The 17455-nt window shown below is 37.6% G+C and overlaps 1 protein-coding gene across 1 annotated transcript in view; it reads left to right on the forward strand.

Moving 5' to 3' along the window:
* The window catches only part of AGGF1 (angiogenic factor with G patch and FHA domains 1), a 47017-nt gene that overhangs the window by 19292 nt on the left and 10270 nt on the right, over positions 1 to 17455 (forward strand). The window contains exons 6-11 of the mRNA XM_010847619.1: positions 6454 to 6784; positions 8059 to 8170; positions 9367 to 9418; positions 13924 to 14025; positions 15209 to 15374; positions 16885 to 16967. Of these exons, the coding sequence (XP_010845921.1) occupies positions 6454 to 6784; positions 8059 to 8170; positions 9367 to 9418; positions 13924 to 14025; positions 15209 to 15374; positions 16885 to 16967 (846 nt within the window). The remainder of the gene's footprint in view (positions 1 to 6453; positions 6785 to 8058; positions 8171 to 9366; positions 9419 to 13923; positions 14026 to 15208; positions 15375 to 16884; positions 16968 to 17455) is intronic.

Below are 17455 nucleotides of genomic sequence, written 5' to 3' on the forward strand. Positions count from 1 at the left end.
TTTAATTTCATGGCTGCAGTCACCATCTGCAGTGATTTTGGAGCCAGAAAAATAAAGTCTGACACTGTTTCCACTGTTTCCCCATCTCTTTCCCATGAAGTGATGGGACCAGATGCCATGATCTTCGTTTTCTGAATGTTGAGCTTTAAGCCAACTTTTTCACTCTCCATTTTCACTTTCACCAAGAGGCTTTTGAGTTCCTCTTCACTTTCTGCCATGAGGGTGGTGTCATCTGCATATCTGAGGTTATTGACATTTCTCCCGGCAATCTTGATTCCAGCTTGTGTTTCTTCCAGTCCAGTGTTTCTCATGATGTACTCTGCATATACGTTAAATAAACAGGGTGACAATATACAGCCTTGACGAACTCCTTTGCCTATTTGGAACCAGTCTGTTGTTCCATGTCCAGTTCTAACTGTTGCTTCCTGACCTGCATACACATTTCTCAAGAGGCAGATCAGGTGGTCTGGCATTCCCATCTCTTGAAGAATTTTCCACAGTTTATTGTGATCCACACAGTCAAAGGCTTTGGCATAGTCAATAAAGCAGAAATAGATGTTTTTCTGGAACTCTCTTGCTTTTTCTGTGATCCAGCGGATGTTGGCAATTTGATCTCTGGTTCCTCTGCCTTTTCTAAAACCAGCTTGAACATCAGGAAGTTCACAGTTCACATATTGCTGAAGCCTGGCTTTGAGAATTTTGAGCATTACTTTACTAACGTGTGAGATGAGTGCAATTGTGCAGTAGTTTGAGCATTCTTTGGCATTGCCTTTCTTTGGGATTGGAATGAAAACTGACCTTTTCCAGTCCTGTGGCCACTGCTGAGTTTTCCAAATTTGCTGGCATATTGAGTGCAGCACTTTCACAGCATCATCTTTCAGGATTTGGAATAGCTCAACTGGAATTCCATCACCTCCACTGGCTTTGTTCGTAGTGATGCTTTCTAAGGCCCACTTGACTTCACATTCCAGGATGTCTGGCTCTAGGTCAGTGATCACACCATCGTGATTATCTGGGTTGTGAAGATCTTTTTTGTACAGTTCTTCTGGGTGTTCTTGCCATCTCTTCTTAATATCTTCTGCTTCTATTAGGTCCATACCATTTCTGTCCTTTATCAAGCTCATCTTTACATGAAATGTTCCTTTGGTATCTCTGATTTTCTTGAAGAGATCCCTAGTCTTTCCCATTCTGTTGTTTTCCTCTATTTCTTTGCATTGATCACTGAGGAAGGCTTTCTTGTCTCTTCTTGCTATTCTTTGGAACTCTGCATTCAGATGTTTATATCTTTCGTTTTCTCCTTTGCTTTTCGCTTCTCTTCTTTTCACAACTATTTGTAAGGCCTCCCCAGACAGCCATTTTGCTTTTTTGCATTTCTTTTCTATGGGAATGGTCTTGATCCCTGTCTCCTGTACAATGTCATGAACCTCATTCCATAGCTCATCAGGCACTCTATCTATCAGATCTAGGCCCTTAAATCTATTTCTCACTTCCACTGTATAATCATAAAGGATTTGATTTAGGTCATACCTGAATGGTCTAGTGGTTTTCCCTACTTTCTTCAATTTCAGTCTGAATTTGGCAATAAGGAGTTCATGGTCTGAGCCACAGTCAGCTCCTGGTCTTATTTTTGTTGACTCTATAGAGCTTCTCCGTCTTTGGCTGCAAAGAATATGATCAATCTGATTTTGGTGTTGACCATCTGGTGATGTCCATGTATAGAGTCTTCTCTTGTGTTGTTGGAAGAGGGTGTTTGTTATGACCAGTGCGTTTTCTTGGCAAAACTCTATCAGTCTTTGCCATGCTTCATTCTGTATTCCAAGGCCAAATTTGCCTGTTACTCCAGGTGTTTCTTGACTTCCTACTTTTGCATTCCAGTCCCCTATAATGAAAAGGACATCTTTTTTGGGTGTTAGTTCTAAAAGGTCCTGTAGGTCTTCATAGAACCGTTCAACTTCAGCTTCTTCAGTGTTACTGGTTGGGGCATAGACTTGGATTACTGTGATATTGAATGGTTTGCCTTGGAAACGAACAGAGATCATTCTGTCGTTTTTGAGATTGCATCCAAGTACTGCATTTCGGACTCTCTTGTTGACCATGATGGCCACTCCATTTCTTCTGAGGGATTCCTGCCCGTAGTAGTAGATGTAATGGTCATCTGAGTTAAATTCACCCATTCCAGTCCATTTCAATTCGCTGATTCCTAGAATGTCGACATTCACTCTTGCCATCTCTTGTTTGACCACTTCCAATTTGCCTTGATTCATGGACCTGACATTCCAGGTTCCTATGCAATATTGCTCTTTACAGCATCGGACCTTGCTTCTATCACCAGTCACGTCCACAGCTGGGTATTGTTTTTGCTTTGGCTCCATCCCTTCATTCTTTCTGGAGTTATTTCTCCACTGATCTCCAGTAGCATATACTCTTCTTTTGTTATCTCTTCAGCTTGAGTGATTACTACTCTTTGCCAGATTGCTGATCTGTTCCCCTATATCATCTAATTTGTTGTTCCTTCTAGTATACTTTCAATTTCAGTTTTATTTTCTTTAGCTCTGTTTGGTTCTTCTTCATGTTTTCTAACTACTGAAATTTTATGTTCATTCATTCTTCTGAGTTTGTGAGCATCTTTATGTTCATCACCTTGAGCTTTTTATCCAGTAGATTGCTTATCTCCATTTGTTCTTTTTTTTTTTTTTTTACTGTGATTTGACTAGATTTTAATTGTATTCTTTGAAGTATGGGAACATCTTATAAAATAGTGGAAAAATCTTTTTTAAACCTATATTTTGGAAGAATGTTCTTTTTCTGAGGTTATGTCTTGTACCTTTGTTGAGAACATATCCTCTGTCTCCTCACTGTCTTCTGTTCACTGTATTTATTTCTGTGTGTTAGGTAGACATCAAGGTAGGTAGGTTGCTTATGTTTCCCATCTTGGAGAAGTGGCCTTATTTAGTAGACCTCCTCTAGGGCCCAGGCAGCACATGCCCTTCTGGTCACCAGAACTTTTTACTCTGGGGATGTTCGCTATGTGGGCTGTGTACATCCTTCTGTTGTGGTGAGGCTGATGACTGTGGGGGCGCTGGAAGGCAGGACTGGCCCTCACCCTGGCTGGCTGTGAGGTTGTGCCTTGCGTGGTGACTGCAGGCCCAGTCGAGAGAAGGGTGGCCTTCCTGTGAGGTTGACTGCATGACCCAGGGGCTCGGGGCTGTTCCTGGCCCATTGGACGAGTCCCTGTGTGGCTGTCTTCTGGAAATCCAGGGGCTTGTGCCGGCCAGCAGGTGGGCAGGGCAGGGAAGACCGGATGAAAGATTCTAGAAAGATGTGTTCCAGTGCCACTGCTACTGGGGTACAACAGATTCCCCAAAACAGCTGGCCCAGGCTCCTTTCAAGCTACTACCTCTATGTTGAGACTCAGAACGTGTGCCATCTTACATGTGCCTTAAGAGCTGAATCTTACTCCTGTCTCTCTGCAGTTCTCCTGAACATAGGCTCTGCTAGTTTTTCAAAGCTATATATTCTAGGGGCTTGTCTTTCCAGTTCAGGATCCCCAGGCTGGGGAGCCCCATTTGGGCCTCCCACTCCTCACTCCTTGGAAGGAACCTCTGCTTGGGATAGCCCTTCCATTTGTGCTTTGCCAACATAGGGGTATGGGTCTCCACCTCTCCTACCCATCTTGTGTGGTTCCTTCTTTATGTCTTTAGTTGTGGAAAGTCTTTTCTGCTAGTGTTCAGGTAGGTCATTCTCATAGATAGTTGCTCTGTAAGTAGTTGTAATTTTGGTGTGTCCATGGAGATGAGTTCAGGGTCTTCCCACTTCACCATCTTGGCCACTTCCCTGTTCTTGAAATTTTATCTCAATTCTCTATTTATTTCTCTATTATTTTCACTGACAGTACCTAAGAATTGAAGAGTAAGTAAGAAAAATGCCAAAAATTATTTTTCTTTTTTTTCAGAGACCTCTGTGTTAGTGACTCCTACCTGTCACTCGTCATTGAACTGTTTGAAAGGATATGTTAATGAAACCAGTTCTCCCAGCAAAGCAAAGAATATATAGGGGTCCTCAAATGACCTTTTCTGACAAACTAGATGATGAAATTTGATAGCGTTCTGTGAGACGTTGGTCCAGTTTAGCTCTCATAGCCATTCATCTTTACCATCCTTCTGTAAAAATATGTTAATTTAGGACAAGGACTTAAGAAAAATACTAATAAAATTTTTGAATTCCCCAAGGATTATAAAAGGTAGTTGTGTCGCATGGGAGGAAACCAGTTTTAGGACATCCTCATCCTTTTCTTGAGTTTTAAGATATTCTTGGACCTCACTTTTTGGAAGTGCAGAGTATACGGATGGAGAAGGAAATGGCAACCCACTCCAGTATTCTTGCCTAGAGAATCCTGTGGACAGAGGAGCCTGGTGGACTGCTGTCCGTGGGGTCGCACAGAGTCAGACATGACTGAAGCGACTTAGCATGCATGCATGCCTTGGAGAAGGAAATAACCCACTCCAGTATTCTTGCCCGGAGAAGGCAATGGCACCCCACTCCAGTACTCCTGCCTGGAAAACCCCATGAGGAGTCTGGTAGGCTGTAGTCCATGGGGTTGCTAAGAGTTGGATATGACTGAGCGACTTCCCTTTCACTTTTCACTTTCATGCATTGGAGAAGGAAATGGCAACCCACTCCAGTGTTTTTGCCTGGAAAATCCCAGGGATGGCGGAGCCTGGTGGGCTGCCGTCTATGGGGTCGCACAGAGTCGGAGACAACTGAAGCGACTTAGAGAGAGAGAGAGTATTGCCTGGAGAATCCCAGGGACAGAGGAGCCTGGTGGGCTGCCATCTATGGGGTCACACGGAGTCAAACACGACTGAAGCGACTTAGCAGCAGTAGAGTATACAGAAGGAAGGAAGTAGGGTAAGGAGATTAGAGTAATAAGTTGAAATATGAATATATGCCTGATGTAGGCCCTGGGCCTTTCTTTTATCTTAATGGATATTTATCTAACATTCGAGACTGACAGTTTTAAAAAGCAGTACCTATTTCTATTTCCCTCATTTTCCTCTACATGTGTTGTCCTATAAACAATAATAAAATACATAATATTGGAAACTGCTTTTCTTTTAAGCATATATAGATCAGGAAATTTTTTGGCTATAGTTTACAGTGGTCTTTAAAGTTCCTCATAGCTTTTCAGGAACTTGCTCTTGTTATTGTCCTTGGTGAGTTTGTGTTGCTGAAAATACGTATAGTTTAGCATGCTGTGAATGTTTAGCCAGTCTTCAAACTGAATTTATGCTACCATTAAAAACATGTGTTTAGGATGCTCTCATATCTTATAAAATAACAGCAGAACATATGACTTCACCTCATCATGTTGCCCTAAGGTAGAAAGAAAACTAGAGTGTGTTACAAACTAGAGGAAGATAACTGCTTCTTCTAAAGTTAAAATAATGGATATGTTCATTTGTCCTAGCGTATGGCCAATATGCATGTATAATAAATAATAAAAGGCTTATGCTAGTTAAGTTGGAAGTTCAGAATAAAGAGATGTAATTGACTCATCTGTACTGTTTTCTGTATCATGAAGCCGACTCTATATTTTAGCAAAACTTCAGTTGTGATATATTAGGTACATTTAGATCTTTAAATCCCTGCTGTAATTAGTGCTGATTCTTTATGTCATGTACGTTGACTTACTAATTGACTCAAAGTTCAAAAAGACAATTTAGGTTTAGTTGTATTCTCTAGGCCTGCACTGTTCTGCCAGCTCCATGTGGCTACTGAGCACTTTAAATGTAGCTAGGAAAAAAAAATAAAAAATAAAAAAAATAAATGTAGCTAGGATACTTTACCTAGTTGAGTATAAACTATGCTCAGTTTTGAAGACTTGGTACAGAAAATCCATATAAAGTATTTGTAAAAATTTTTATACTGATGAAATGTCATCTTTATATATAATTAATAATATTTTGTAAGTACTGAGTGAGGTAAAGTAACAAAATGAATTTCACCAGCTTCTTTTTTACCTTTTTAATGACCCTACTAGATAATTTTAAAGCATATATATATATATATATAAAACTTGCATTTTATTTTTGACAGCATTGTTCTAGGCTCTCACATGGTCCAAGCAATATGTGATGAGGACCTGGATTGGGACAGTTAAGACAATGGTACTAGATAAGGAGAGAAAATTGGGATTAATTTCAAACATAGTCTATAGCCTCAGTAATTGATTCCATGGAGTGGTTAAGGAGATGTCAAAGACTTTTGATTTGGATAAGTGGATGGTAACATCATTACGAAAGGGAACATAATAAGAGGAAGAGGCAGTAGAGGTAATAGCTGTTGTTATTTCGCTGAACATATGCTTTCACTAATTCATTGAAACATTTAGGTTTAAACATTATAAGATGGTCATGTTTAAGACTCTTCTCTCCTGTTCCCACCTCTTTCCAGAATTTGAATTCAGAAGATCAGAAAACGTCCAATATTGAACATATAAGCTGCAGTGAGGGAGAAGATTTTGCAAATGTGAAAAAGAAGGCCAAAGTAGACATTCATTACAAAAATAGTCCTCCCAAATATACTGTTCCAGTTAGTGCGAAGACTGTGGAATCTCCTCTTAATGAAAACATTTATAACTCGGCTTCATTTAAAGATGAGAAAATCATAGACACTGATAGTGAGCCTGAAGAAGGTGAAATTACAGACTCTCAGACCGAGGACAGTTCCGATGAAGACCTTACCAGTGAAGACAATGCAACGGCAGAAGATACTGAAGATGAAGGTGAGAAAATAGCCATTATTTTATGGTCATTGTAAAAGTACAACACAGTAGTTAAAAGTGTTAGTAGCCCGTATATTTGCGAAAAAGTGAGCTGATTGTTTTATAGAGATTATTTTAATAACATTATTAAAAATGATAACTTTGGTTATAATTACAGTAGGGTATGAATAAATGACCACTACTTGGACCCTAAAGTCTAATTGCATTGAATGGCCTACTCAGTAGAACAAAAAACCAAGTTACCTACTCTTTCCTAAGTCTGTACTAAGTCTCTTTTAATGGGTTAGATATTTATTGTCCACTTTTGTAGTTGAGGGAGGAAAGGCAGTTGCCTTTAAAGAGTAGGCCATTAATTCAGCTGCTGCTGCTAAGTCGCTTCAGTCTTGTCTGACTCTGTGTGACCCCATTAAATGGCAGCCCACCAGGCTCCCCCGTGCCTGGGATTCTCCAGGCAAGAACACTGGAATGGGTTGCCATTTCCTTCTCCAGTGCATGAAAGTGAAAAGTGAAAGTGAAGTTGCTCAGTCGTGTCCGACTCTTATTGACCCCATGGACTGCAGCCCACCAGGCTCCTCCATCCATGGGATTTTCCAGGCAAGAGTACTGGAGTGGGGTGCCATTGCCTTCTCCATTAATTCAGCTACATGGGTATTATGGTAAATCTGATTTTTTTTTTTACTTAATATAATGACATACTTTTAAAACTCAGAATTTTGTATTAGTGTGTACAAGCATATTTTGTTCTTAATGGAATTTCCTCTCATTTTTTCTTATGGGGTAGACTCAGTTTTTCTAACTTAAAAAATGCATTAATTCAGCTACATAGGTATTATGGTAAATCTGATTTTTTTTTTTTTACTTAATATAATTACATACTTTTAAAACTCAGAATTTTGTATTAATGTGTACAAGCATATTTTGTTCTTAATGGAATTTCCTCTCATTTTTTTCTTAAAAGGGTAGACTCAGTTTTTCTAACTTAAAAAATGCTTTTTGGGGGGGGCCATATTTTCAAATACCAATGCCTTAAAAAGGAGAGAGTTGATTATTTTGTAATTGTGATAGCTGCTGTATATCTTTAAGTTGATTATTTTAAATTGCTAATGTTGTTAAAACTTACTTATTGTGTATGTCATATAGCAGAATTTGAGAAGGTTGTTTTAAACAGAAGGAAGATTTTTGATCAGTTTATTTTAGCTTTATGTATGCCTTCTACTATTCCCTGGGCATTTGTTATTTTTGAATTAATACTTACCCATTTCTTTCTCTGGCAGATGAAGAAAAAATCTGGCCCCCATGTATTAGAGTAATTGTAATTAGATCACCTGTGTTGCAGACAGGATCACTTTTTATCATTACAGCTGTAAATCCTGCTACAATTGGAAGGTAAAAATGTTTACCATTATCATATTCTGTTTATTTTTCTTATTCCAATTAATCATTAAATATGTGTGGTGCTTGTAGGATAGACAAAAAATGATATCCTTGTTCTCCCTCTTTCACTCAGAAACTATTCTGACACTTGCCTTTTGTCACGTGATTTTGGAAGTCAGTTGCAGACATAACTTTATTGTCTCTAAAGCGGTCTGCCGATGTAAAGAGATAAAATCTTGGTGATACCTTCCACAGAGATTTCATCATTTTCTTACCTTTGGTATTGCTTTTTCTAGGCTTAAGTTACTTACCTTAAACCCAGTATGACCTCCTTCTTTGATCCTTTTCTTTTACCCCTATGTAACTCAAACCAGCTTGGTAGAGAAGTAGATTTTAATCATGAGTACGATAATTTCCTTACTTCCCAACTGGAAAGGTAATATATCTTTAATTCAGGTTTCATACAGTATCTTAATTTTAAATTCTTGGAGAATAGTATGTTCCTTTTACACGTAGTAATAGAGGTAGACACGTAGTCAACAGATCTGGACTGACATTACTACAAAGGATGTTTTATCCTGCTGGATGTTCACTGGCCTGTGACAGATGTACCAAAACAGGGGTCCCCAACCCCTGGACCTGTTAGGAATCGGGCTGCACAGCAGGAGAGGAGCACTGGGTGAGCGAGGGAAACTTCATCTTATTTACAGCTGCGCCTCGTCACTCGCAGCACGCTTCAGATGTCACTGTTTCCCGTCACCTCCAGATGGGACTATCTAACTACAGAAAGCCAAGCTCAGGGCTCCCACTGATTCTGGGTCACGGTGAATTGCATAATTATTTCATTGTATATCACAATATAATAATAATAGAAATAAAGTGCACAGTAAATGTAACGCACTTGAATCATCCCAAATACCCTTGCCCTGGTCTGTGGAAAAACTGTCTTCCACGAAACTGGTTCCTGGTGCCAGAAAGGTTGGGGACCGCTACAATTACCTTATGAAAGAGTTAAGGTAGTTCCGGGACCTACTTTCAGACATGAAATTTAGAGTTGCATTGCGGAAACTGGGTTTAGTCTTATAGGGAGACTGGCATCCTAACGTATCTTTTAAAGCAAAATTATCTTTAAAAAAATTCTTTAAATATGGCATTTAAATATGCTTCAAAAAGTATTAAAGGCATTTTAATTTTACTTAACTCTGCAGAGAAAAAGATATGGAGCATACTCTCCGAATCCCTGAAGTTGGTGTCAGTAAGGTAAGTTCTTTGATTTTTCAGATACAGCCCCCTCGGTGTGACTTGGTAAATCATCATTATGGCAGAAAGCTAGGGTTTTTCAGATGAAAAAGAAAGGTTAATAGTCAATACAGTAATGGTAATGAACGTAATGCAGGTTGTTTATTCCATTACTTGAGAAAAAAAAATTCTCCATCAAAATTTGGGTGAACTAAAATAATGTTTAGTTTTTAACAGACTGGAGCAGGAGTAGAAATGTAGACTAAGTGTTAAGCAATACCTGTTTAGCAAATATTTATTGAGTGAAGTCACTATGCTGGATATTGTGGCAGTTCAAAATAAATCACACAAGGGTTCAGGCTACTTCAGTGCAGAGTTAACTTTGAGTCCATGGTATTTTTCAACTCAAGAATAATCTATCCTCTACCACTCAAGGCTTTTTCTAGATGATTTTACAGCTTTTCCTAGTTGATTTTCTAGTGGTTTCAGGAAAAAGAGCAGTTGGGTTTTTCAAAACAAACAAAGAGAACAGAGTTGCAGCTTAAATTATAAGATTTAGCTATCAAAAGTCTTGTTTATCTTTTCTCTTTACTATATTTTCTATGGTTTTCCCCCTTCCCTTTTATAACTGTTATGTTTTTTGACCTTTCATCAACCCCATTTTGTTTCTATTTAATGGATTATAATATGGTTCTAAACTATGTATTTTTTGTGATTTTTGTCTTTTTGGAATGAAATTTGTTTTTTCATTATTAGTTGAAAGTCTGATTATTTTACTTTGTTTGGGTTCACTCAGAGGGAAGGAAGTCCTTGTAATCTTAATTCAGACCAAATTATCTTCCTTTTTTACCTTCTCATGATCCTTGATTTTTCTGCCTCCAAACAAAACCCTGTCTATAAATAACAAAGGCGTCTTTCTACTTCCGTCTGAAATGTAGGTAGTTCTCTGGTGGCACTTCTGCTTTTCCTTTCTTTGAAACAAACATGTCCACTGGTGGCGTAGGTAGTTTTTTAGTTGTGTGAAATCAGTTTGACAGTATATATCACACATATCCAGATATATGAAAAAGTTAAAGTAAAAAAACTCCAATGTATTTCATATTAATATTAGGAGAAAAACAGAAACTAATATTTAACCAGTGGATAGGAGAGGACTTTCTAAGTTTAAAAAAAGAAATAAAGTCACAGAAGATGAGGTAATTTTAAATAATTTAAGTTTGAAATTCTTTATATTAAGAAATAAATTTAAATGGCAGTCTAAGATAATCAGATCTGGTAAAATATATATCCCTTATATTTTAAAAGCTCATACAAATTCATTTTTTTAAACCCCCTATGATACCAACAGGTAAATGAGTGAAGGACATAGATAAGTAATTCACAGTAGAGGAAATATGCTTAACTTGCGAAAACCATTCAATATTTGTAGTAATTCAAGAAATACAATTGAGACCAAAGTGTCAGTTTTCATTCATCCTGTTTATTAAATATCATTCCTATTGAGAGCGTAATTTAGAAAGGTCTTTGGAATAAGGTTTCCAGTCATAAGATTTGAAATTATTTAAACTCTTTGATATAGTTTTTCTAAACAACCCAATTGAAAGAAATGTATGAAGGATATGAAGAGAAAATTTACAGAAGATGAAACCCAAATGGCTAATAAATATAAGAAAAGATTTCAGCCTTACCTGTAATCAGGAAAATGCAAATTAAAACCACAGTAATGAAATTTAATTTCACACTTGATATGCTGCAAAAACTAAAAATTCTGACAATACAAAGTGTTATTTAAAACTTAATAGATCAATGGGAATTCTTATAGATTGGTGTTGAGAGTATAAATTGGTCTAACCACTTTGGAAAATGATATGTGTGTGCTTAGTCATGTCTGACTTTTTGCGACTCCATGGACTGTAACCCACCAGGCTCCTCTGTCCATGGGATTATCCCAGCAGCAATATTGGAGTGGGTTGCCATTTCCTACTCCAGGGGATCTTCCTGACCCAGGGATCAAACTTGCAGCTCCTGCAGCTCCTGCATTGGCAGATGGATTCTTTACCACTTGAGCCATCTGTGAAGCCTGGAAAATCATATGCTGCTGCTGCTGCTAAGTCGCTTCAGTCGTGTCCGACTCTGTGCGACCCCATAGACGGCAGCCCACCAGGCTCCGCCGTCCTTGGGATTCTCCAGGCAAGAACACTGGAGTGGGTTGCCATTTCCTTCTCCAATGCATGAAACTGAAAAGTGAAAGTGAGGTCGCTCAGTCGTCTCCGACTCTTAGCGACCCCATGGACTGCAACCCACCAGGCTCCTCTTCCAGGTGAGAGTACTAGAGTGGGTTGCCATTGCCTTCTCCAGGAAAATCGTATGGCAGTATCTAATAAAGTTTGTTTGCATGTAGATGGCTTAGCAGTTTCATTTCTAAGGGTATACCCCCAGAAAAATCCTTGTATTGTCCACAGGAAGAGTACATGGACAGGGTTGTTCATAGAAGCACTTTGAAAAATAGTAAAACCTTGGGAAAAAACCTGGCTGTTGTCATTAGAAGAATATGTATTATAGCTTACGGTACAGCTACAACTGCAGCACAGCTAGATGGTATTAAGCCAAAGATGCAAGATAAAGGAGATAAATACTGTTAGTATATGTTTGTTAAAGTTCATCAGACTGTTGGAGAAAGGCAATGGCAACCCACTCCAGTACTCTTGCCTGGAAAATCCCATGGATGGAGGACCCTGGTAGGCTACAGTCCATGGGATTGTGAAGAGTCCAACACGACCGAGCGACTTCCCTTTCACTTTCATGCATTGGAGAAGGAAGTGGCAACCCACTCCAGTGCTCTTGCCTGGAGAATCCCAGGGACGGGGGAGCCTGGTGGGCTGCCATCTATGGGGCCGAACAGAGTCAGACACGACTGAAGCGACTTAGCAGCAGCAGCAGCAGACTGTACATTTAAGACCTATGAATTTCCTGCCTATAAATTATATCTCAATGAAAAATTCATACAGTGTGATTCGTAATTATATTAAGTTCCAAACAAAACAAAATGAACATGTAATTTTTATGAATATATACATACATGGTGAAAGCATAAAGAGATGCATCATGATTAAAAAAACATCAAACCTCTGAAAGGAAGGGTGGGGGATAGATAGAGTGAGCTATACATCGATGAATAATAATTTATGGGTAGACATTTTTCAATATATTCTTTTACGTGTTTAAAACATTTTATAATAAGTTTATATTTATGAAAAATTTTAAAAACTTTATTGAGATACAGTCTATATGCGTATACAATTTACCCTTTGAAAGTATATAATTCACAGGTTTTTAGTGTATTCACAGTTGTGTAACCATCACTACAGTCCATTTTAGAGCATTTTCACCACTATGAAAACAAGTGTCATACTCAATACTAGTCCTTCCCCATTCCTTCCTCGCCTCCCACAGCCCTGGGCAACCGCCAGTTTACTTTCTGTTTCTGTGATTTGCCTGCTCTTCACATTTCATGTAAATGGAATCATATTAATAATACAGTATGTAGCCTTTTGTAACTAGCTTGTCTTCGAGATTCATCCATGTTGTAGCAAGTATCAGTACTTCATTTGTTTTTATTGCCAAATAATACTCCAGTGTTCAGACACACTATAGTATTTTGTTAATCTGTTCATCAACTGTTAGACATTTGAATTGTTTCCATTTTTTTGGTTATTAAGTGTAATGCTGCTAAGTTTGTTAGGAACTGTAGTTTTCATTTCTCTTGATACCTACCTTGGAGTAGAATTGTTGAGTCATATGGTAACTCTCTGTTTAACATTTTGAGGAACTGTCAAACTTCCCCACAAAGCAGCTGCATCATTTTATGTAACCACCATTTATGCATTATTTACAGAATTTTAAATTAAATATTTTTGCAGCTCTATATCCAGTTAAATATACATGTATTGAGTACGTGCCCAATATATGTGAAGCACTGTATTATATACTAAGTGGTAAGCAAATTGTCAACTAAATGTAAGCAATAATTGTAAGCAGTACAGTGGCATTCAAATATACAGTAACTTTGTATAGTTTAAGTGTTATATAAACAAAATGCTGTGGAGCAGGAGGGAGTGATTAGTCCTGAGTGTTGAAAATTTGGAAACTCTGAGAAGTTGACCTTGAATATTTCAAATCACCTTTGTGTTAAAAATTTTTAATGATGTGAGCAACTATATTAGGTGAAAAATTATTTCAAACTATATATAGTATAATCTCAAGAATATTATAAAAGTAGAAAAGATAGGACACATACTAAGTTATTAATGGTAATTATAGGTGGAGTTACAGGTGGGTGACTTTTTCTCCTGCAGCCTTCTTATTTCTACCAGAAGCATTGTAATTCTTTTGTATTTAGAAAAAAAATGTATTAAGAATAATACAAGTTAAATCATCAGAGTCTACTGCATTTTATCATGGAGAAATTATTATCTGTGGTTTAAAAAAGTATAATAATTTATAATTACCTGGTTTCTTTTTTCAAGTTTCATGCAGAAATTTATTTTGACCATGACTTACAAAGTTATGTCCTTGTGGATCAAGGCAGTCAGAATGGTACAGTTGTTAATGGAAAACAGATTCTTCAGGTGAGTGTATATTTATTAATTAAATACTTGCATATTCTTTTAAAAAACTGAACTGAAATATTTTATCCCTCAGGGCATAGTTATCATAGTGATTATACATATCATTTAGTTCAGATTGATATTCAAGCCCAGATGTATTAATGTAGAAGAGAATTCTTAGAGCTGAAAAATATATACAAGTAGATACTTCTACTTCCCTGGTGGCTCAGACGGTAAATCGTCTGCTTACAATGTGGGAGACCCGGGTTTGATCCCTGGGTCGGGAAGATTCTTTGGAGAAGGAAATGGCAACCCACTTCAGTACTCTTGCCTGGAAAATCCCATGGACGGAGGAGTCCCGGTAGGCTACCGTCTATGGGGTCGCAAAGAGTTGGACACAACTGAGCGACTTCACTAAGTAGATACTTAACTGCTAAGTTTTGCCTTCTAATTATGTATCTACGCCTTATTTTTAGAGATAAATGCATTTTAAAGCTGTGCAAAGGAAGTTATTCTTATAGCAACTTTAGGGGTCATTCTTTTTAGTATGTTTTTTATTTTTTTTAAGCTGTTTTAACAGAAGTGTTAAATTGGAAAACTCCTTGAAAGCAGGGGCTATGTGTGTTCAGTTAACTCTTCTATCCCTAACATGTAGCAGAGTGCTTAGCACCTAATAAGATAATATGTGGAGGGAGGGGAGGGAGGGAGGTATTAGTTAGGGATAAAAAAAAATATTTTATATTTGAAATAAAAATTATTAAATTATAAAAATTGAAATTATAAAAATTTCAATTGAAATTATAAAAATTGAAATAAAAATTATGAAGAGAAGAAGGAAAAAGGGAAATATGCAGTTTATCTCCTTAATACATCATCTTTTTGACTGTGATGATTATTCATTTTGGTAATAGATTGAAGTTTGGGTTGATATTTCTTTGATAGCATTGGGTATGGAGATGGGGAGATAATGGATTTTGATAATATAAAAATTAGAAGTTGCTCAGTTCATCTGTCTTCTGCACTAATAGAATATTACGTATCACCCTCATGCTTTGGAAATGGGTATGTATGCATATGTCTGTCTGTCTCATTGAGAACCATCTCAATATTTTTTGTTATAATCTGACATTATTTACAGTAACCATAAAATAAATAATCATATGTAACTCTTGGATTTCTGTTTTGTTATTTTTTTCCCCTTTAGCCCAAAACTAAATGTGACCCTTATGTACTTGAGCATGGGGATGAAGTGAAAATCGGAGAGACTGTGTTGTCATTTCATATTCACCCTGGCAGTGATACCTGTGATGGCTGTGAACCAGGGCAGGTTAGAGCTCACCTTCGTCTTGATAAGAAAGATGAACTTTTTGGTATGTGAAACATACTGTTTATGTGTGTGATAACTTTTTAATTCACAAAGTGTTCTAAAAAATGTATCAGTAGCTACCAGCTTCATATCTAATTGATATAATACTCTATTGAGATACATTTATATTTCAGTGAATACTATCAGATGAGGCTAAAAAAATAACATGTTTTGAAATGTGAGACTTAGGTAGTAGATTAGGATTGCAGTTGATTTTTCTATGTAATAGTTTAGTTGTAGTGTTACAGCATTAGGTTACCTTCTGACCAGGAATGATAATTGATAGCTCTTCTGTTGCTAATTCAGTCTGTCGGCTTTTTATCTTTTTAATTATTTATTATGTGGCCATGCCAGGTCTTAGGTGTGGCCCGCGGGCCCTTCCTTGCTGTATGCAGGATGTAGGTCCCTGACCAGGAGTGAACCTAGGCCCCCTGTATTGGGAGCACAGAGTCAGCACTGAACTACCAGAGAAGTTCCAAGTCTGTAGGGCTTTGAAGCAGCACTGCAGTGGTGGCTAACCGTCCTTCAGAGGGGTAACTGTGACATAGATAAATAAAGGTTTGTGGTGTTAGTCACTAAGTTGTGCCTGGCTTCTTTGCAACCCCATGGACTATAGCCCACCACGCTCCTCTGGCCATGGGATTCTCCAGGCAAGAATACTGAAGTGGGTTGCCATTTCTTTCTCCAAAGGATCTTCCCGACCCAGGGATCAAACCCGCCTCTCCTACGTTGGCAGGTGGATTCTTTGCCACTGAGCTACCTGGAAAGCCCAAGGTTTTTCTTTAACAGCTGTTTACTGTTATAAAAAGTAATCCACAGTTAAACTTTGATGTAAAATAATAATATAGAAAATAATAGGCTAAGGTATTAAGATATATTGGTTGATATGTCTGCTTTCCTAATTACAGTTTGTTGATGTATTATCTGTGTATATACCATTATTTTCTATAATAGTACTGTATAAGTTTGCTATCTTGTTAAAACTTTCTTATTTAAGGCTTTAAAAATTGAAAGAGATACTCTGAACTTGTAATTTTCCTTACATTATTTTTTCCTCTTAATGCTAACTAAATATGTTCATTATGTATTTTTTGTTTTCCTATATACTACATTATGAAAATGAGTAGGGCACACTACACAATAATGTGACTCTTGAATTCTGTGTTTTTTCTTTTGCACAAACTTATATTCTTTCAGAGAACTCACAATATTTCTGGGATACAACTGGGATACTATTACAATAACCATATTGAAAAATTAAGATGTTCAGTATTTCTTTTAGTATCTAAACTGTAACATTCTTACACTCTTTGGGGTTTGATTTACTTTCCAATTAGATTTAATTACCAAAATGCTGAAAGGACATCATCACAGCCCAAGATACTTTTATATTAATTTATTTGAACTTTTTGTTAATCTGGAGATGGAATACTAGTACTATTAGTTTTTCATATTAAATAAACAGTATTATATCAAACTTAGTGTTTTTTTTTAAACTCAATTTTTCCTTTTAGTTGGTCCAGCACTAAGTAAGGAGGAAAAAGAGTTGGAAAGGAGGAAAGAATTAAAGAAAATACGAGTAAAATATGGTTTGCAGGTAAGGAAATTAAATACTGTTACATGTGCTAAACTGGGTGTCTGGTTTTGTGTAAAACTGCCTTTAGATCAGCATGCTGTGCTGAGTTGCTCAGTCATGTCTGACTCTTTGTGACCCCGTGGGCTGTTTGCAACCCCATGGGCTGTAGCCCACCAGGCTTCTCTGTCCATAGGATTCTCCAGGCGAGAACACTGGAATGGATTTCCAGGCCCTCCTCCAGGGGATCTTCCCAATCCAAGGATCGAACCCAGGTCTCCTGCATTGCAGGTGGATTCTTTACCGTCTGAGCCACCAGGGAAGCCCAAGAATACTGGAATGGATAGCCTATCCCTTCTCCAGCCGATCTTCCCAACCCAGGAATTGATCATTGCTCCTGCATTGGAGGCAGATTTTTGACCAGCTGAGCTACCAGGGAAGCTCTTAGATAAGCATAGTCAATTTTTATGTATAAAAGAGAGAAGCTACTCGTAATTATTTTGAGATTCATG

Source organism: Bison bison, unplaced genomic scaffold (assembly GCF_000754665.1).
Source record: "Bison bison bison isolate TAMUID 2011002044 unplaced genomic scaffold, Bison_UMD1.0 scf7180017864252, whole genome shotgun sequence".
Classification (NCBI taxonomy): Eukaryota; Metazoa; Chordata; class Mammalia; order Artiodactyla; family Bovidae; genus Bison; species Bison bison.